Below are 21,730 nucleotides of genomic sequence, written 5' to 3'. Positions count from 1 at the left end.
TGATCGATCAGAACCACAGAGATGTCTTTCAGGCTTTATTGAAATATCAGGCAGGTGGAAGCAAGACAGAAGCAATATACAGGGAGAGGTAGCATAGCATAGTAGAACATCGCTTTTATACCCTACACATTCGAGGTATGACATCATTGATGACCTCACAAGTCTGACATCACACAATCACAATCAAGACCGTCTGACATCACCGATGACCTCACAGGGGGACCTCTGACATCATTGCCGATGATGTCACATGATTGTTGGGTCGCGGGCGCGCATCCGGTTCGTGGGCGCTTCCAGGCCTGGTCTCAGGGCCTTTCCTAATGTGGACTCTAATGTGTTTCTTCAAGTTTTCAATTAGAGTAAAACCTTTACCACAGACTGAGCAACAGAATGAGCAATTAAATTGTTTTTCTCCTTTGTGGGCTACCATGGCTAGGGGCTCTTCCTCTCTGTATTCCTCAGTTTGGCTTTGAGGAATCTGTGAGGACTGAGGTTTATCTTCATCATCTTCACTCTTCACATGGACAGGAGTGAATAGGAAGTCTGTGATATCAGCCTCCTCCGGCCCTTGAAGCTGTTCTTGTTCTGGAGGTTCAGCGGGACTCAAACTTCCCGCCAACTCTGTCCCAGATTCCGTCTCAGATTCATTTGAAGGTTTGGTTTGTTGATAGCCCACAAGGGGCCCTGAGGATGCTACTGACTGTTGATCTTCTGATTCCATTGTAGATCCGTTTAGGGTGGAGTCGGCAGGTTCTGCTTTGATAGTGGGCATTCGCCCGGGGCTGTTGGTTAAAGCACTGGATGCATTGAAGGCCTCTGCAGTCAGTGGATTGGGCTGTTGCTTGTTATGCTTGAATATTGTGTATCGCTGCGCCATTACGGCTTCGATCCTTCGGATCTCTCCACTAAGACTCTCTGTAGTTTGCTGTGCCTCAGTCAGGAGGTCATCTGCCCTCCTCTTATGTTCGAACTCAGCCCTTGTGTGGGCTACCTGAGCATGGAGGTGCTCTTCCTGCTGACGGAGGGTGGGCTCCCCCTCCCCTGGTCTGGGCGTCTGGAAGTGCTGGGGGGCAGGCCCCTGACTCGCGGGTCCAGACGTCTCAAACTGCTGGGGGAAGGGCTGCTCCTCTGGTCCAGGCACCGCGGACTGCTGGGAGACGGACTGCTCCTCTGGTCCCCTGGGCACCGCGGACAGGGAGGCTGGCTCCTCAACTGACTCTCGTGACATCTCGGAGCGTCGTAAGTCCTCGGATCCGGCTCTAAGGACCAGTTTGTAAGGAAGTTTGTTGAGTTTCGCTGGATCTTAGGTAAGAGATATCAGGCAGAAGTATAGAGCAAGCAACATACAGAGTAGTAGAGATATGGGTAGCTAGCAGATTACAGAGAGAGAACAACATAGCATAGTAGAACATGGCTTTTATACCTCCCACATTCGAGGTATGACAGCATTGGTGATGTCACAATGTCCCGGGAGGTATGACATAATTGATGACCTCACAAACTCACGTCTGGCATCACACAGTCTGGAGACAGCCTAGACCATCTGACATCACCGATGACCTCACAGGGGAAACTCTGACATCACCGATGACCTCACAAGGTGAACTCTGACATCATCACCGATGATGTCATCATTGGGTCGTGGGCTCCTTCGGTTCGTGGGCAGGCCTGATGGTGGGGCATTACGGAGCCTTTTCTACAGAACCTATTACACAATGCTGATCAAAACATACATTTTGAGTGCATAATTAAATGCAAATATCAGTGACGTGAAAGACTCCCACATTGTGTCTGTTTTTCCCGATGTATGGTCATAAATTTTAATGTACTGTATTCTGTACATGTTTAACCATGTCATTTTCAACATCAAATTACAGTTTTGGCTGGTTTAAATGTACTGGCCAAAACCAATTTATGAATAAGTAGAATGTGAAAAAGTAATCTTTTGATGTATGTGGAGAAGACAAGGACACTGGGTCACCGTGGAGAAGACAAGGACACTGGGTCACCAGGGTCAGAACAGACCAGACTGGGTAGGAAGTACAACTTTAATTAAAGGAGCTGAAGCCTGGGGGTGGTAATCGTCAAAGTAAACATTTTAAGACGTCCACTAGGGAATTAAAGGTACATTCAGCTATGTTTTTGTGTTAAAATAAGTGTTAAATGGCTTGATATTCTGACAGCAATGACAGAAATAGAGTATTTGGTCAGTGACTTTGGTCAGCCCCAACCCCCCGCTGTCCTCTATCTCTCTCCTGTAGTCCTGCAGGCAGGGCGGACGTATCTCCGCAACCGTAATTCCATAATGGTTAAAAATTGGCGCCGATCTCAAACTATCCAATCAGAGAGAAGTTGACATTTTCTGGGAAATGGAAGGTCAGATCGCGATTCCTTTAATAAAGGACTATATGTATTTTTTCACCCCGAATCCAATGCCTTGAGTGATGGAGTTATGGTACCAAAAAGATGTCATCCCTATTACCACCCCCTCTACTATACACAATTTTTTTTATTTTTGTGTGCTTAGTTGATACTGTCCTTTTATTTGTTGAGATCATCATTGGCTTTGCTGTGTGTGTGCTTCTGATAATAATAGCATTATTATCACAAAATAATTATTGCAAATGTATTTTAATTTCTACATAATGGGGTAATTATAGTTCCAGGAAAGACTCGTCATTTTAAAACAAATAAAAGCCTCACCATGCGCCAATCACATGTATTACTATTAATCTATTTAATTTAATTTAGTTATTCACATAAATATTGACCAATATTCACACTCGGCAGATCCAAATTGCACATTTACAATAGAAGTGTGTGAGAGGGTTTGCTAAAATCTCTCAAATGACAATTTTGTTTCACACCATATAGCATCATTCAACCAGCCATAATGCCTTCATTTTCTCTCTCTCACTCTCTCACTCTCTCTCAGTTTTAGGACAAAGGGCATCACTTTGTAGATGTGATCTGCTTTTCCTCTGTGATGATTCACACACATACACCAGCCTAACCCACACCTTGTATTGCATATTAAACCTGAAGACGTTCTTCACTCCTGAGTCTTAAATGTTGCAGCAGACCTTGATTTCTCTCCCTCCTTTATTTATTAATTCAAGAATGAAGGAAAGAATAGAATAGCATAACGCATCACTTGCTCATGAATACTGTAGGCTACAACTATGTACTGTAGAGGCCACTGATATAGGCTACCTAAGGAATACAGATTGAATGATTGAATGTGTACTAATCACAATGCTGGCTTTCATTTATATCGACCCTACTGTAGCTTAAAGCAACATTTACAAAGGAATAGCACAATAAAAAAGACAGGGGTTAAAAAAATTTATGAGAAACAACACAAGATTTAAAAATGGGCAAATCAAAATCATCACATAGAAGCAAGACTGTAAACGTGTATTTTAAGAAGATATTTGTTAGTCTAAGTGCATTTTACAGTCTAGGGGTCCGGAAAAGTCAAAAAGTGGCGACAAGATAGCTCAGCAGGCCAATATAAATAGTAAATAGAAAAAAGGGAGCTTCTTGATGCTTATAAAGAATTTAATTAATAAAGAAGTAATGTACAGGTATACTCAATGGTTAATACACAATACATCTTCAAAGGACAAGGGCACAAGAGACGCAACGCGTTTCAACCTCTGGTCTTCGTCAGGCTGTAGGCAGCAAAATTGGGGGCCGCTCCTGTATAAAAGCAGATACGTGGCACAAGGTGAGCTGACGTGGCTTGCGGAAGTGTTACTGTGACGTATGAACTACGTCAGAAACAGAAATATATATATAGAGAGCAATCAGGCATAGAAATAGTACAATAGGCTGTGTGAAATACAGCAAAAACTATAGGGCAAATTGTATGGGTCTATGCACACATTATAGGCTATTGGAAAAATACATAGGCTATAAGTCAATACATTGGGATGTGGATACATCAAGGTCAAATCTCACATTATCCAGTAGGAACATGTGAACGGGGGAGGGGGGAGGGGGGTCCTAAATATGAATCACCATTAGTCTTGAATACACTACAGGACAGTTTTCAACAAACATACAGGGCCATGTACTGTAGCTATATGGCCATGTACTGTAGCTATAGGACCATGTACTGTAGCTATAGGACCATGTACTGTAGCTATAGGATCATGTACTGCAGCTGTAGGGCCATGTACTGCAGCTATAGGACCATGTACTGCAGCTATACTGCAGCTATAGGGCCATGTACTGCAGCTATAGGACCATGTACTGCAGCTATACTGCAGCTATAGGACCATGTACTGCAGCTATACTGCAGCTATAGGGCCATGTACTGCAGCTATAGGACCATATACTGCAGCTATACTGCAGCTATAGGACCATGTACTGCAGCTATAGGGCCATGTACTGCAGCTATAGGGCCATGTACTGCAGCTATAGGGCCATGTACTGCAGCTATACTGCAGCTATAGGACCATGTACTGCAGCTATACTGCAGCTATAGGGCCATGTACTGGAGCTATAGGGCCATGTACTGGAGCTATAGGGCCATGTACTGGAGCTATAGGGTCATGTACTGCAGCTATAGGGCCATGTACTGTAGCTATAGGGCCATGTACTGGAGCTATAGGATCATGTACTGCAGCTATAGGGCCATGTACTGGAGCTATAGGGTCATGTACTGCAGCTATACTGCAGCTATAGGGCCATGTACTGGAGCTATAGGGTCATGTACTGCAGCTATAGGGCCATGTACTGGAGCTATAGGGCCATGTACTGGAGCTATAGGGTCATGTACTGCAGCTATAGGGCCATGTACTGGAGCTATAGGGTCATGTACTGCAGCTATACTGCAGCTATAGGGCCATGTACTGGAGCTATAGGGCCATGTACTGGAGCTATAGGGCCATGTACTGCAGCTATAGGGCCATGTACTGCAGCTATAGGGCCATGTACTGCAGCTATAGGACCATGTACTGGAGCTATAGGGCCATGTACAGCAGCTATATCAGTCTGCATTTCTTCTATACTGTACATTCTCTTATTGCATTAACTTCTTGTCGATGAGATAATGCTGAAGTTCATACAATTAATCAATTTGCTGGGGACCCCCTGGAACCCCCCTCAAGGACCCCTGGTGGTCCCCAGACCACACGTTGAGAACCACTGCTCTACACATGTGAACAGTAGAAACAAGTCTCAGCCTGCGTTATGAGCCATATTGTGTGAGTAAATCCCGCTCGGGTTGTTTGTTGTGTATTTGTGGCTTTTCAGCATCTCAAATCCAAGCTAGCTAAATATATTCATGGATAGATCCTATCCTTGAGCCGCGCAAGTTTCCCAAAGCCAAGATCTGAAGAGGCTTGTTGTTGTAGCCTGGAGCTACGCATCGATCTATCAGAAACTTCACTGCTCAGCTAATGATCTTATTCCTAGAGAGAGGGAGAGAGAGAGGGAGAGGGAGAGAGAGAAACTGGCCTTTTTGATTCCAGTAATTCCGTTTACAGTAATTGCTGTTGGGTTTCTAGCGGTTGAGATTGAGCTAATGGGCTGTATAGTTGCAATGTTGTTTGCTATTTTTGTGTTATTGTGATTGATGTACAGGTGTAGTGTAGTCATAAAAACGACAGATTTTAAGTTGACAGAGGAGGAGAAGAGGATGAGAGGGGAGGGAGGGGAGGGACCATTCTGCCACTGAAGGGAGAGAGGGGGAATAGGTAACCTGGTCGCCAGAATAAAAGATTGGCATTGTAAAGTTTCTGCAATCCACAGATACATAGAATATCACATTTCTGAAGCAAACATACGTTACATGTTTCTAGATACGTCTATATCAACATTATAGTCTGCTATTGAAATAGCGTGGTGGCGAGTAAGCGTGTTATGGCTGGGTGGGTGTACTGTAAACACTTGCCTTTCACACTGGAGAGCTGTGTTCATGTCCCAGCTGTGGTCACAGCGGTTCCAGAACCTGTTTCAACCGTGGGTCACATACATGTAGTTTTGTTATATCCAAACCATAATCCTAACATTAACCAAGTTATTTTACTTGTCTAAACATATCTGGAGTTGTTGTTTTTGCATTTAATGTTGGAAAGGTGGCCAGGTTTTCAACTTAACCGCTGTTCTGTTTCAAATTCTTGAGATTGTAGGTTTGTAGGAACGTAAAATGTAAATGTAAATAGCTTTAGAAACGTAAAAAGCAGATTTTTTTTTTTTTTTTTTTTGCAGGGGGTTCCCATCTGGAGGAAACCCCAGGGGAGCACAGGGAGAACATGCAAACTTCACACAGAAAGGCCCTTTTGACGAGCTATGCCACCTGAACAGTAGGCACTGAGGACATGGGAACGGGGACACGCCCTCAGTGCCCACAGCCTCCCAGGCAGCAATCAATCTCAGGACCTTCTTGCTGTGAGGTGACAGCGCTGCCACTGCGTCACCATGCCCCCGCCAATGTTTTGTTTCAAATTCACGTTGAGATTGTTCATATCCAGTGTTGGGGGTCGTTACTCAAAAAAGTAATATATTACACATTACGTATTACTTTAAAAAATAATAATGCCTTACTTTACTTAATTACTCCCTTACACTACTTGTTACACTACTCGTTACATACATTTTTCGTTACTCCTCAACATCGCCTGAGATGCATTGTCCGTTAAAAACATTAAATCTTTCGCTACATATCAGCACAAATCCCTATCCTAATAAGGAGGACATACACAAGATCTATGTTTCTGAAAGACGGCAAACTAGGCCTACAAAATAATAAAACAGAGACAACTCCAACTTGGACTCCACACGAGACGCCAGGATTTATTATTCTCCCTGGGTCCAATATGTTGGACATCAGGCGCTCCGCCATCAACACAACACAACACTTCCGTTGCCTGCCTTCATAATAAAAGCATACAGTCCTCTCTACTGCATAACTAGTCTCTTAAAACAGACTGTCTCATCTACATCCGGCGAATGCAGCTATACAGTCTGTACGTTACACCCCCAGAACATGCACAAGGAAGTTGGGAAAAAAACCTTCAGACTGGAAGGAAGTTCGACGGAATCCGACCAATCACGACACGTGTGTCCACAGAAAAAAATTCTGATTGGACTAATGAGCGGAAGACCCGCCTTAAAAAAATTCTGATTGGACTAATGAGCGGAAGACCCGCCTTTCTACTTCCCATTCCGGTTGGTGCATGATTCTCCCCCACGAAGTACAGACGGTATGGCGGAAGCATTTGAAAATTGCGGAAGCCAACTCGTCTGTTCTAAGAGACTACTGCATAACTGTACACAAAATAACGTAAATCACTTACAATCTTCACTATGAGGAATCTCCATAATAATAGCATACTGTACACTTGCAACATTTCCTCTGACGATGCAACAAACCTGTTTATCTCTGCTTTTCACATTACCTGCTACTCAGGTCGACTCAGCCGGGTTCTTGGGTCTTTTGCTGCTAGCTTTGTCTTGTTGTTGTTCCCAGGTGCTTGGAGAAATTTGATGTCATGTTCACAGCGGTGGATAAATTGCTTCTCGCCTGGGCAAATTTTGCACGTTACCGTAACATTCTTGTCCTTTTGTGCAACAAATTCGAAGTATGTGCATAATCCACCCATCAAAAGTTGTAGACCTTGAGCTGCCATTTCCCCCCCGCATCTGACTGCCTCAACTCCTATGAAAGGTGGTAATACTGTACAATGGATCGGCTGGAGGGACGAACCAACGAATCGTCATTCCTCATGCCCAACCTAAACCAATTGTCACTCCTTCCCGTCACTCCAGCCCATCCATTCTACTGTAGGCTCTCGATTTATCTGTTGTCTATTGGTAATGCCTAGATCGAGCTAGCACCAAAAAGATGTGTATTGCCAGTCAGCTGTTGTGTTGCGCAATCAAATGCAGGAAAGCACTTTGATGTTTTCTCCATAATCCTGTAGATTCAATCCCAATCCTGCTGAAACAACCTAAGTGTTTGATTAGTAACTGTAATGTGATTATGGATTTAGGAACCGTAGTGGCTTATACCGCATTCATGACAACTCGGACCGCCGTAAGTTTCAACACGGAACCTCCGCCTTGGACATATTTCCGTTCACGCTGCACTTCCCACTCGGGGGGAAGGGAACCAAACACAGGCTATAGGTTGCTATAGCAACCCGTGTAGCATTGTAGCTACCTACTAGCTAACAATGCTAACCGAATGCTGAATTTCACTAATTGCTCTAATCAGGGTGAAACATTGATGACACAAACACATATTGACGTTAACAAACGTCTTTATAATTATAATTCTGTGATTACCACAAGTCACCATTTTGATGTGGCTATGACGTCAACTCGGACAAAGTGGAGCTCTGGATGATACCCGAGTTTCCGAGCTGTAATTCCGGCCTGGACGACCGTTCAATAGACCCTTCTCATGGGGGCCATTTTGTGTCGAAAAGGCAGGGTAAACACAGGTGCAAGCAAAACACTAATGATGGTTTCCAACTTCCATGATTGGAATGTGGAAACCCTCATTAGTGTTTTGCTTGCACCTGTGTTTATTCTGCCTTTTCGACACAAAATGGCCCCCATGAGAAGGGTCTATTCACTTTTTATAGGTCGCAACCAATTTTTTCGGTGGTCCGAGTTGTCTTGAATGGGGTATTACACTACTCGTAACGACAAATGTAATGTGATTACAGTAACGCGTTAACACGTTAGCCCCAACACTGTTCATATCCCCGGATTGCCGAAACATGTAATGATGATATTTTATTCTGGTGATTGGGTTGGAAGAGGAAGAGAGGAAGGTGAGAGAGAGGATAGAGGGATGAGGGGAGGGAGAGGGTGAAGGAAGGAGAGACAAGAGAGGGGGATCAAAGGGTTGTCTTGCCATCTTAATCACCCCATACCCTTCCTGTAGAGGAGAGGAGAGGAGGAGAAGAGAGGGGAGGAGAGGAGAGTGGAGAGGAGTGGAGGGGAGATAAGAGCGGGGAGAGGAGAGAGGAAGAGGAGGGAGTGGAGAGGAGGAGAGGTATAAACAATGGAGGCATGAGAAGTGAGGAGTAGAGGAATAAAAGGGAGGGCAAAGCTAGATAGCATCTTTAAGTTGTATTGATTTACAATATCGAACTATAAGAACGGGGGCAGTGAGCTGTTGTTTTTCATCTGTATTTCACATCACAGTAAAATGACATTAAAACGTATGCATAATTGTTTCAAAAAAATCAATTGCCAAATGATTTGATAAATTCCAATGTATTAGTGATTCCTAAATCGATCATGCCATACAAACCTGCCATTGTTTCATTGAACAGACTCTTATTTATTGTTTAACATGAACACCATAAATGGCAGCCAATAAACACACCCATTGACATTCGTCCATATCCTCAACTTCCATAAGTCTTCCTGTCTTCTTCGTGAGGCGTTCAGCTGCTGTTCTGTCTCTCTAAAAAAGCTCAATAAAAATTCACCCATGTTCAATCCTTAACTACAGGGACTGTCAAATGTAACCAAGCCATCGCGAAACTGTAAACGCAAGCATACTTTCAATTGAATATATTGAGTAAAGAATACCATATTTCTCTCCCTCTCTTCCTCTCTGTATGTGCATGTGTGTGTGTGTGTGTGTGTGTGTGTGTGTGTGTGTGTGTGTGTGTGTGTGTGTGTGTGTATGTGTGTGTGTGTGTGTGTGTGTGTGTGTGTGTGTGTGTGTATATGTGTGTGTGTTTGTATTGACAGGTGTCTGACAAGCCCAAAGCCCGAGGCACAGCCCTAAGGTAAGACAAATGAGCGATCTCTGTTCTCTCATTAGGTTCTTGTTTGGTGGTTTGTTTATTTACGCTGGCTGCATGCTGTATCTCTGTACTCTCATTAGGTTCTTCTTTGGTGGTTTGTTTATTTACTCTGCATGCTGTATCTCTGTACTCTCATTAGGTTCTTCTTTGGTGGTTTGTTTATTTACTCTGCATGCAGTATCTCTGTACTTTCATTAGGTTCTTCTTTGGTGGTTTGTTTATTTACGCTGCATGCTGTATCTCTGTACTCTCATTAGGTTCTTCTTTGGTGGTTTGTTTATTTACTCTGCATGCTGTATCTCTGTACTCTCATTAGGTTCTTCTTTGGTGGTTTGTTTATTTACGCTGCATGCTGTATCTCTGTACTCTCATTAGGTTCTTCTTTGGTGGTTTGTTTATTTACACTGCATGCTGTATCTCTGTACTCTCATTAGATTCTTCTTTGGTGGTTTGTTTATTTATGCTGCATGCTGTATCTCTGTACTCTCATTAGATTCTTCTTTGGTGGTTTGTTTATTTATGCTGCATGCTGTATATCTGTACTCTCATTAGGTTCTTCTTTGGTGGTTTGTTTATTTATGCTGCATGCTGTATCTCTGTACTCTCATTAGATTCTTCTTTGGTGGTTTGTTTATTTATGCTGCATGCTGTATATCTGTACTCTCATTAGGTTCTTCTTTGGTGGTTTGTTTATTTACGCTACATGCTGTACATGTATCTCTGTGCTATGTGGTGCGGCTGCACACAACAGAGATGTATACATTTTACATATGAGCTGGTTGGTGTTTCCGCTCCTTGCTGCATGAAAGCACAGTTACGGTCAGGGTGTGACTGGGATGCGTAGCACATCAGGGGCAGTGTAAGTGACTATAGGACTGCAATTTAAAATGAAATGTGTAACTAATGTGCAGATTTAATGACAAATATGTAAGAAGCTATTCCAGCTGACGAACTCAACAGAAAGAGATGGACCAGCGATGTCATTCATGCATAACATCACTGGTCCACAATTTAACTCAAATCAACTCTCAATAATTGTCAAACTAAATGAATGCCTGCAAAACTATTTACATTTTTCTGATATACTACTGATGTTGTAATGATACAAAGCTGGTTGAAAGTCAGCAGAGTTTTCCTTTAAGATATTAAATTGATAATGCACTCTCGATTCATTTGGACATGTTCTACATTTAGACTTGAGGCTTGACATTAATGACCTGGACTTGCCTTGGTAATCTACATTTACACTTGAGGCTTGACATTAAAGACCTGGACTTGACTTGGTAATCTACATTTAGACTTGAGGCTTGACATTAATGACCTGGACTTGACTTGGTAATGATTTAACGCCGCGCGCAATCCAAATTGGGCCGTGCACAAGCGGATGCCTGTTATAATTGTACTGGACATAGGCGTGCCACATGTCATGAGACATGACATTAATGACATGGACTTGACTTGGTAATCTACATTTAGACTTGAGACTTGACATTAATGACCTGGACTTGACTTGGTAATCTACATTTAGACTTGGGACTTGACATTAATGACCTGGACTTGACTTGGTAATCTACATTTAGACTTGGGACTTGACTTCAGACTTGTGCCTTAAGACTTGAGACTGACGGAGATTGACTTGGTCACACCTCTGGCCAGAAGTCATGTAAAGTGACATCAGTAAACTGTTCAAATCCTTGCGCCAACATTTCTTCTTCTTCTTAGTGGTGTCTGGTTGTGTGTCTGGTTTCCCACCAGTGTCCATACTGACCAGTGCGGCAGACCCACTTTGTCATGTAGGCTGATAATAGTGTGTTTTTACATAAACATCTTGCCTATCGCAGAAGTATCAATGAAAAAGTAAGCTCTTGATAAAAACGGGTGATGACGTCAGACATTATAATGGTCTGACGAGTGACGTATCATAGAAAAATACAATATTTACAGTAAATACCTTCTGCCGTTAGCTGTCTGTTAGCCGTTAGCTACTACGTTTGCTAACTCATAAGTGTTCACCAGGCTCAGGATAGTAACTTTTAACCAGTTCGAGTTACGCTCTAATTACCACCTAATTACAGTAATCATAAAAAAAAAAAAATCTTAACCTTTGTTCAACCACAGACGATTGGGGGAAAATTAATGTAAAACAGCTGATTTCTGTGTTAAGATACATTTTTCATAAATTTGCTGTGTGCCAGAATTTGTTGTATGCACACAATTGGTGCATAAGAATATAAGAATCTTTTATAAATGAGGATCATTGTGCTCACAGTCTGAAGGCGTTAGTATGCACATCTGCTGTGTGTGTGTGTGTGTGTGTGTGTGTGTGTGTGTGTGTGTGTGTGTGTGTGTGTGTGTGTGTGTGTGTGTTTGTGTTTGTGTGTGTGTATGTGTGTGTCTGTGTGTGTGTGTGTGTGTGTGAGTGAGAGAGAGAGAGAGGGAGAGAGAGTGGGCTGCAGTGTGAATGGGCTCATTAGCGCTAGCAGAGTAACACATGGCCTGGGGCACAGACACACACACTCCTCTCACTGTCTGTCTGGCTCTCGCTCGCTCTCTCCCCCTCTTTCTCTCACACACCCACACACACACACACACACACACACACACGTATATCCACAGGGATGCTGGGACTAGAGATGTTGCGAGCGATCCACCAGCTATATCCCCCATGGAACGTAACACACACACACACACACACACACACACACACACTTTCTCTTTCTCACACAACACACACACATCTCTCTCTCTCTCGCTCACTCACTCACTCACTCACACTCCACACACATTTTTTGTTCAGAATCTTGCTCTGACACCATCCTATAGTGCATAACAGACCATAATGTGTGTAATGTTTCTGTGCTGTACAGTAAGCTTTCCTCCTTTCCTCATTTCTCCTTCTGCCCAAAGGCCTTTAGTTTATGGATTCCTCTCTTTTAATTTTCATTTTAGTTTTATGTCTTGCCAGTTTCCTGCAAACTATCTCCGCTTCTAGTGCTAATAGTCATACTAGTGGTAGTAGTACTAGTGGTAGTAGCAGTAGTGCAGCCTGATCTATTGACATTTCATGACCATGACCAAAGCCTTTCCCTAACCTTACTGTAACTAAGTTGTTTTAGTTGCCCAACCATAACCATACCCTTCACTGTAACCTTAACAAAAGTTATTTTACTTGCTAAACATAACCGTTAGCCAATCTTTAGGTAAAAATGGCGTGTCCAATTCATGCTGTTGAGAATCCAATTCTGGGTGGAGGGACATAATATCTTTGTCACCCTCTCTGCTGTTTTGTCTTTTCTTCATACATTCTCATCAGGCAGCGTGTACTGTATATTGACTCAGTTGGCTATTGCAAATGGCAGGGAAAACACACTCTCCAATATGAACGAGGTGTGCTCACATGTATGGTCAATGATGAAAATGTGGGTAGGTATATACTGTATACAGTATATACTAATGTGGGTAGGTATATACTGTATACAGTATATACTAATGTGGGTAGGTATATACTGTATACAGTATATACTAATGTGGGTAGGTATATACTGTATACAGTATATACTAATGTGGGTAGGTATATACTGTATACAGTATATACTAATGTGGGTAGGTATATACTGTATACAGTATATACTAATGTGGGTAGGTATATACTGTATACAGTATATACTAATGTGGGTAGGTATACTGTATACAGTATATACTAATGTGGGTAAGTATATACTGTATACAGTATATACTAATGTGGGTAGGTATATATATACACAGTAGTATATACTAGAACACGCTCATTTCTAGCTTCGCACGCTTATTTCTGGTGGAACCCCCGGCCGCCTTATTATGGTAGTGAGATATTAAAAATAAATAAATAAATAAATAAATAATAGGTTAAGCAGTCAGGTGCATCAAGTGTGACATGAGTTTCAATGTGATGCACTTCATCAAACACTGTCATTCCCACTGCTGCCAGGGAGCATAACCATACATATAGGAATGGAAACCTATTATGCCCTTCCCCACGGTTCTGCCCCGGGCAAACACACACACACACACACACACACACACACACACACACACACACACACACACACACACACACACACACACACACACACACACACACACATACACACACACACACACACACACACACACACACACACATACACTCTCTCTCTAACACACATACACACACACACACACACTCATACACGCACGCACGCACACGCACACACACACACACACACACACACACACACACACACACACACACACACACACACACACACACACACAGAATATTGGAATCCACCAGCCATTGGGGATTGTGAAAAGTTTTCCTGAGATGTTTTAGTATTGCAATATTAAAGACCTAATCCATAGTTTACAAGCTTTAGTTTTAGCTACTTTTCTAGTATGCAATAAAACAATGTAATCTATCTGTCCATAAGTAATACATTTTATGAGCAATGTTAAAAGATTATAAAATATTACAGATGAAATGTCATGATAATTGTTTTATCACAGCAATTTAAAGATATGTGTAACTGCAGTGTGAGTGTTTTGGGGTTAGGGTCAGGGTCACTGTTGGCACTTTGGCAAAAAGATCTGAAGTAAGTGATGAAGACTGAAGCTAGTTCTACAGTGAAGTGATGAAAATTTCAGCACAATCAATCGTAAAAATCAAAAAAGGCCAGTTTGAAATTCACTGGAATTATTCTTTGACTTGACAAAATACACACTGAACCTGACACACGCATGCATACGGATACAAATACACACACATTCTCAAACTCAAATACACAGATTCAAACACTCACACATGCAAGCACCACACACATACACTGTACATACATGCACATACTATACATGTGCACAGACACAAATAGAGATGGCACACACACCTCCACATGCTTGACTGCACGCACACATGAGTTTGAGTGATTGAGAGAGAGACAGAGAGAGATTGTACAGCCAGCTGTGCGGCGGTAAGCCTGCCAAGTCGAGTGCAGAACTAGCGAGCTGAAGGCAGACGATAAGATGACAGATGAACTGGGCCCAGATGGCCCCCACATCTTCACTTTACACTCACATCATGCCTTTAGAATTCTGCATATTTTCAGTTGGTGTGCTGGTCATTTTATTGACCTTTCTTTGCCCATGAAAGGTGCTCTTTCACAGCAGTATCCTACTTCACACTCAGTTTGTCTTGTCTCTGCTGCCCGGGGTTTTGCTGAGCCGTCTGTTGTCTCTGCTGCCCAGTGTTCTGCTGAGCCGTCTGTTGTCTCTGCTGCCCGGGGTTTTGCTGAGCCATGGCCTGTCTGTTGTCTCTGCTGCCCGGGGTTCTGCTGAGCCGTCTGTTGTCTCTGCTGCCCGGGGTTTCGCTGAGCCATGGCCTGTCTGTTGTCTCTGCTGCCCGGGGTTCTGCTGAGCCGTCTGTTGTCTCTGCTGCCCGGGGTTTTGCTGAGCCGTGTCTGTTGTCCCTGCTGCCCGGGGTTCTGTTGAGCCATGTCTGTTGTCTCTGCTGCCCGGGGTTTTGCTGAGCCATGTCTGTTGTCTCTGCTGCCCGGGGTTCTGTTGAGCCATGTCTGTTGTCTCTGCTGCCCGGGGTTTTGCTGAGCCATGTCTGTTGTCTCTGCTGCCCGGGGTTTTGCTGAGCCATGGCCTGTCTGTTGTCTCTGCTGCCCGGGGTTTTGCTGAGCCATGTCTGTTGTCTCTGCTGCCCAGGGTTTTGCTGAGCCATGTCTGTTGTCTCTGCTGCCCAGGGTTTTGCTGAGCCATGGCCTGTCTGTTGTCTCTGCTGCCCGGGGTTTTGCTGAGCCATGTCTGTTGTCTCTGCTGCCCGGGGTTTTGCTGAGCCATGTCTGTTGTCTCTGCTGCCCAGGGTTCTGCTGAGCCATGTCTGTTGTCTCTGCTGCCCGGGGTTTTGCTGAGCCATGTCTGTTGTCTCTGCTGCCCGGGGTTTTGCTGAGCCATGTCTGTTGTCTCTGCTGCCCGGGGTTTTGCTGAGCCATGGCCTGTCTGTTGTCTCTGCTGCCCGGGGTTTTGCTGAGCCATGGCCTGTCTGTTGTCTCTGCTGCCTGGGGTTTTGCTGAGCCATGGCCTGTCTGTTGTCTCTGCTGCCCGGGGTTTTGCTGAGCCATGTCTGTTGTCTCTGCTGCCCGGGGTTTTGCTGAGCCATGGCCTGTCTGTTGTCTCTGCTGCCCGGGGTTTTGCTGAGCCATGGCCTGTCTGTTGTCTCTGCTGCCTGGGGTTTTGCTGAGCCATGTCTGTTGTCTCTGCTGCCCGGGGTTTCACTGAGCCATGGCCTGTCTGTTGTCTCTGCTGCCCGGGGTTTTGCTGAGCCATGGCCTGTCTGTTGTCTCTGCTGCCCGGGGTTTTGCTGAGCCATGGCCTGTCTGTTGTCTCTGCTGCCCGGGGTTTCGCTGAGCCATGTCTGTTGTCTCTGCTGCCCGGGGTTTTGTTGAGCCATGTCTGTTGTCTCTGCTGCCCGGGGTTTTGTTGAGCCATGTCTGTTGTCTCTGCTGCCCGGGGTTTTGTTGAGCCATGTCTGTTGTCCCTGCTGCCCGGGGTTTTGTTGAGCCATGTCTGTTGTCTCTGCTGCCCAGGGTTTTGTTGAGCCATGTCTGTTGTCTCTGCTGCCCGGGGTTTTGTTGAGCCATGTCTGTTGTCTCTGCTGCCCGGGGTTTTGTTGAGCCATGTCTGTTCTCTCTGCTGCCCAGGGTTCTGCTGAGCCATGTCTGTTGTCTCTGCTGCCCGGGGTTTTGTTGAGCCATGTCTGTTGTCTCTGCTGCCCGGGGTTTTGTTGAGCCATGTCTGTTGTCCCTGCTGCCCGGGGTTTTGTTGAGCCATGTCTGTTGTCTCTGCTGCCCAGGGTTCTGCTGAGCCATGTCTGTTGTCTCTGCTGCCCAGGGTTTTGCTGAGCCATGGCCTGTCTGTTGTCTCTGCTGCCCGGGGTTTCGCTGAGCCATGTCTGTTGTCTCTGCTGCCCGGGGTTTTGTTGAGCCATGTCTGTTGTCTCTGCTGCCTGGGGTTTCGCTGAGCCATGTCTGTTGTCTCTGCTGCCCGGGGTTCTGCTGAGCCATGGCCTGTCTGAAGCCATCAGCTTCATTGTCTTTACAGCCTGATCAATTCAGTTTCCCCACACAAGCCATTTGGAGAAGAAAAAGTACAAAATTGGAAATTGTCTGCTGATAGTCCTCCTTATCTTCAAATTCTGCTGGCAAATCAGTGGAGAGACAATCCAATCCAATCCAAACCAGACAATACCTCTCAGCTGGATGTTTATTTTGTTATATACTATTTAACTAGTGATATCCACAAACATAACTGTCCATGACCATTTCAACATAGTACTGTATAATCAAATATTTGTACAATATTTGAATCATTGTTGCAAATACCTTTTCTTTTATGGGATTTTTTTTCTCTGTCTCAACAAGAACAAAGTTATTTTCTGCCATCCTGGTACTTTCCCTCTTTGGCCGTATTACTCCATTTCAGAAATGTTGTTCTGGTACAGGTACAAGGTAGATTTATGTCATTACTAAGTCTTACCTATCTGCATTTGGCCCTGTATGGACAAATAATTAGGAACCCTAAAAGGTCCCATAGTGGGGATGGGATAATAAAAAAAGTAACCAAAATTACTAAATGTGTTTCCAAACACACCAAATGAAATATACTCATATTCCCCTCAATCTTCAAGATTTATTGATATTAATATTAAGATGAAGATGTTTGAAGACCACCTTGTAGAGACTGAGTTGAAGAATGAGGCTAGAGCCTTCAAGAAGCAATCTGTATAAACTGCTGTTGGACAACTAAGATGCCAAGGTGTGACAGAAAGAGAATGAAGCCATGAAACTCATGAAGGCCACAAGCTCAAAGCAGCCCAGCTGGATGAAGGTGTAGCAACAATAACTGAAGAGAAGTTATCAAAAGTTCTTGAGATTGACGAGTGTAAGCACACAAAGATGCACACAAAAAAACCTATGATAGATGACCTCCACACAGCCATAGGAGAGAGTGAAAGAATGAGAAGCCTTCTGGAGGATGCCATTGATAAGCTCCAGGAGCAGGAGGGGGGGCAGATGAGAGGAGAGAGGGAGCAGGGTGGGGTGGTAGATGTGGTTATGGGTAGGGGAGGTTGTATGCCTGGGAGAACAGGTAGGTTTTTAGGCGGGATTTTAATTTTGAGTCTCGGACGGGCTGGGGGAGAGAGTTCCAGAGACGGGGGTCTGCTCTGGAGAAGGCTCGCCGAAGCTGCAAAGTTTGTATGGAGGAATGGTGAGGGGAACAGTGGATGAGGAGCGGAGGGTTCGGGAGGGTTGATGGGGGAGGAGGAGGTCAGACAGGTATGGGGGGCACCAGTTTATGGAGAGATTTGAAGGTGAGGGGGGCTAGTTTGAAGTTGATGCGTTGTTTGATGGGGAGCCAGTGGAGAGAGTGGAGGACGGGTGTGATGTGGTCCCGGGACCGGGTTCTTGTGAGCAGACGGGCGACTGAGTTCTGAACCTCAGTCAGTCTATGGAGGGAGCGGGAGCTGATGCCGGTGAGGAGGGAGTTGCAGTAATCTAGGCGGGAGGAGATGAAGGCGTGGATGAGGGATTCAGCAGGGGGGGGGGGGTTAGTGTCTGATTTTGGCTACGGAGATGGAAAAACGAGGTCTTGACAATGGAGCTGACGTGGGGATCGAATGAGAGGGTGGGGTCGAGGGTGGAGCCGAGGTTTGTTCTGTTTTATTGCCGTTGAGTTGGAGGAAGTTGTGGGTCATCCAGGTTTTTATTGCAGATATGCAGGCTTCGATGTGGGTGAGTGCTGGGTTCTAAGTGGATTTGTAGCTGATGTAGATTTGTGTGTCGTCGGCGTAGCAGTGAAAGTCCAAATGAAATTGTGGATGATGTGACTGAGGGGAAGTATATAGCAGATGAAGACAGGGGGCCGAGGACTGAGCCTTGGGGGACCCCCTGTGTGACAGAGGAGGTGGTGGAGGTGTGACCGGAGAAGGAGATGAAATGTTGTCTTTCAGTGAGGTAGGAGGTGAGCCAGTCCAGTGCGCTGGTAGAGTTAGAACCTGTGCCAGAGACATGCTAGAGACCTTCAGGCTGAGTTGATGTCCAGCCTCAAGGAGTGGCCGACTCCCTGGAGATGCTTCAAAGACCACTGAGGCAGAGGAGTGGCGAGAGTCCATTATCCTAGACTGGCACAGCAACAGAGAGAATGATACAAGGAAAGTTTGCGTTCTTGACTCAAGGCTTACCGAGGAGTGAGCCAGGTGCGTGAGGCCAACATGAAAGTCCAATATAAACAGAAAAAGGCCGTGCTGTGCTGATGATGGTCTGAGGAGCGAACCGTTCACATTTTCTGTTCACTATGTAAATGAATTTAAAAAAAATCATGCAGCGAGCCTCCTCAGTTTTATGTCAGTGTGTGGGCCTTTTTCTGTTTTTACAGCAGCAGAGAGTCCATGACATCAGGCTTTCAAAAGGCCTCTGGTCTACCCAGAGGAGCAGCTGAGATCACACCCAGGTGACTCAGACTAAACAGGCAGCCTGCCTCAGTGAGAAACAGTCTGTCATGGAATCACTGAAGCCCTACATGCACAATGTGGAGAATGAGAGAACATAAACAGGCAAACGTCCTTATGCAACCGAGTATCCGCCAGAATAAAATATTGGCTGGCATGTTATGTTTCTGCAAAGATATGTTGAATCTCTCAACGTTTTGTGAACCAAAGATATGTTGCATTATAAACATTTCATGTAACGTTATTGCCTAGACCTAGCGGTCATGTAAATGACAGTCTGCTATTGAAACAGCACGGTGGCCGGGGGTGGTGGAGGCGTAAACATTTACCTTAGACACTTGAGACCGCAGTTCGATTCCCAGCATTTCCAAAGTCTACATTTCAACGGTAAGTCACATTTAACGGTTTTGTTAGGCGATATAACAGCCCAACCATAACTTAACCATAACACAAGTTGTTTTGTTTGCATGTTTCAAATTAACTTTGGAAACGTGGCAACGTTTTGAAGTTAACTGACATTTTTAATGTACGTTGGAAACACTCCCGTTGCTGGAGGACTTGTTGATGAAATGTTGATATGCAACGTATTTTTGGCTTTGCAAACATTGAGATTCAACGTGTCCGTGGTTTGCAGAAGCCTTAACTCCAGGATGATCGTACAGTATGCAAAATAATTGAAAATTTTGGCAGTTTTTATGGGCGCTATTATGGGATTTTTCTTTACATTTGACACGGCACGAAAATGGCAACATTTTATTCAGGCGGCTGGGCTGAGGTGAGTCAGGCCAGGCCGTTATTACAACAACTCAGGTTTCAGATGAGTCAGTGGGAGAGAGAGAAACACACGCCTCATTGAGAGGAAAGAGGCGCTTGCTGTCCAGAAAAAAATGAAATGAAGCCAATCTTCAAAAAACCCTTGAAAGAGGCGCTGTGTTCTCTCACTCTCCAGAGGAACAGTGTCTGAGGTGCTGAGTCAGGTGATCAGGGTTGACCACAGTCCAGGGCCGCTCCTCAGGAGGTGGAGAGGAGCTGACAGGAGGGTAAGGATCAGCTGGCCTCCCTCTGCAGCCAGTGTCCTGACAGACCAGCAGGAGGGCAAGAGGGGCCTCCAGTACATCATCAGAGGTCCAAGAGGCACCAAAACCTGCCAGAAAAGGACAGCTTGGAGAAACATAACACTCTGACACTTAACTCCACTGGAAAGGAGCCAACCAGCTTGATGGATGAGATGGAGACAGAGTGGAAGTAGCGGGAAACGGAACACATACAAGCTTAGTAGAAGCTAGGCATCACTTGCTCTGCTAAATGAGCCTGCTGGCCAGTTAGCGAGCTAGTTTCTTCAGGTAGGCTGATCTGACTATTCTTAAGCCAGAGGCTCCCAAACTGGGGTATGCATACCCCTAGGTGTACATGAAGGTATTACGGGGGGTACTTGACAAAGGGGGAAATGGGGAAATGTAAGAATAAATCATGAAAATAAATAAGTTAAAATAAATCTGCTCAGCAGGCACTAATTGCAACTCTTTCACCCCATTTTCTTATTTTGTAATGTTATATTATTCAAATGGTGGGTTGTTGTTCATTCATTGCATCATATATGCTATCATTTTCTCTTGCCGTTTTCTAAGCATAATGTTGTAGTCAGGTAAAGGGGGTGCTTGGATTCACAAATCAGGGAAAGGCGGTCCTGAAGTCAAAACTTGAGAACCACTGTCTTAAGCTAACTAGAGTGTTTTGAGTAGAGACTATAGACAGTTTACTGTGTCACAGTAAACTTCATTTAGAAACACATCTACACAGGTTCCTGAGGACCAACTCACCTTGGAGATTCATAACTATTTGGGATGCGTTTCTGGCCTACCTTGACGAGGTTAGGGGCGACGGGTGATTCGCCAAGCTGGTCTCTCTCCCTTGTGTGGGATCCCATCCCGCACATATTTTACATATGTAAGTGGTGGCACTGTGTTGTAATTTTGGAGTGTATGTATGTTTTTTTCCCTTTTTTTCTCTTATCTTTTCCTGTATCTGAGTTTGTTCGTTTTTGTGTGTTCTGAAAAATTTAAATTGCAAAATAAAATATAAAAAAGGGAAAAAAAGAAACACATCTACCAAAAGACTATTTACTTTTCCTGATAACGTTACTGAATTGAACTACACTCCACCATAGCATGTCTCACATAATTAGAGATTATTTGCCTATAGCCAATTCTCTTCTATTCACCTTTTTCCTGGACTTACGTTTCCCATGATTCTCAGCGGTAGCCGGTTGTCGACTTCCATACGTATGAGCTGCTGGCCATGCTAGTCCGTTAACCATCCCATACATATGAGCTGCTGGCAACGCTAGCCCGTTAGCCGCACCCCATACGTATGAGCTGCTGGCAATGCTAACCCGTTCGTTAGCCACACCCCATACATAAGC

The 21,730-nt window shown here is 44.6% G+C and overlaps 1 protein-coding gene across 1 annotated transcript in view; it reads left to right on the top strand.

The window, feature by feature from the left end:
- aff2 (AF4/FMR2 family, member 2) overlaps nt 1–21,730 on the top strand; it is a gene marked incomplete at both ends in the record, with an annotated part of 184,678 nt that overhangs the window by 122,773 nt on the left and 40,175 nt on the right. The window contains one exon of the mRNA XM_083651808.1: nt 9,727–9,764. Within this exon, the coding sequence (XP_083507934.1) occupies nt 9,727–9,764 (38 nt within the window). The remainder of the gene's footprint in view (nt 1–9,726; nt 9,765–21,730) is intronic.

This window comes from Poromitra crassiceps (assembly GCF_964638095.1).
Source record: "Poromitra crassiceps genome assembly, chromosome: 15".
Classification (NCBI taxonomy): domain Eukaryota; kingdom Metazoa; phylum Chordata; class Actinopteri; order Beryciformes; family Melamphaidae; genus Poromitra; species Poromitra crassiceps.
Note: the sequence above shows the minus strand (reverse complement) of the source record. Positions and strands in the feature narration are given on the sequence as shown.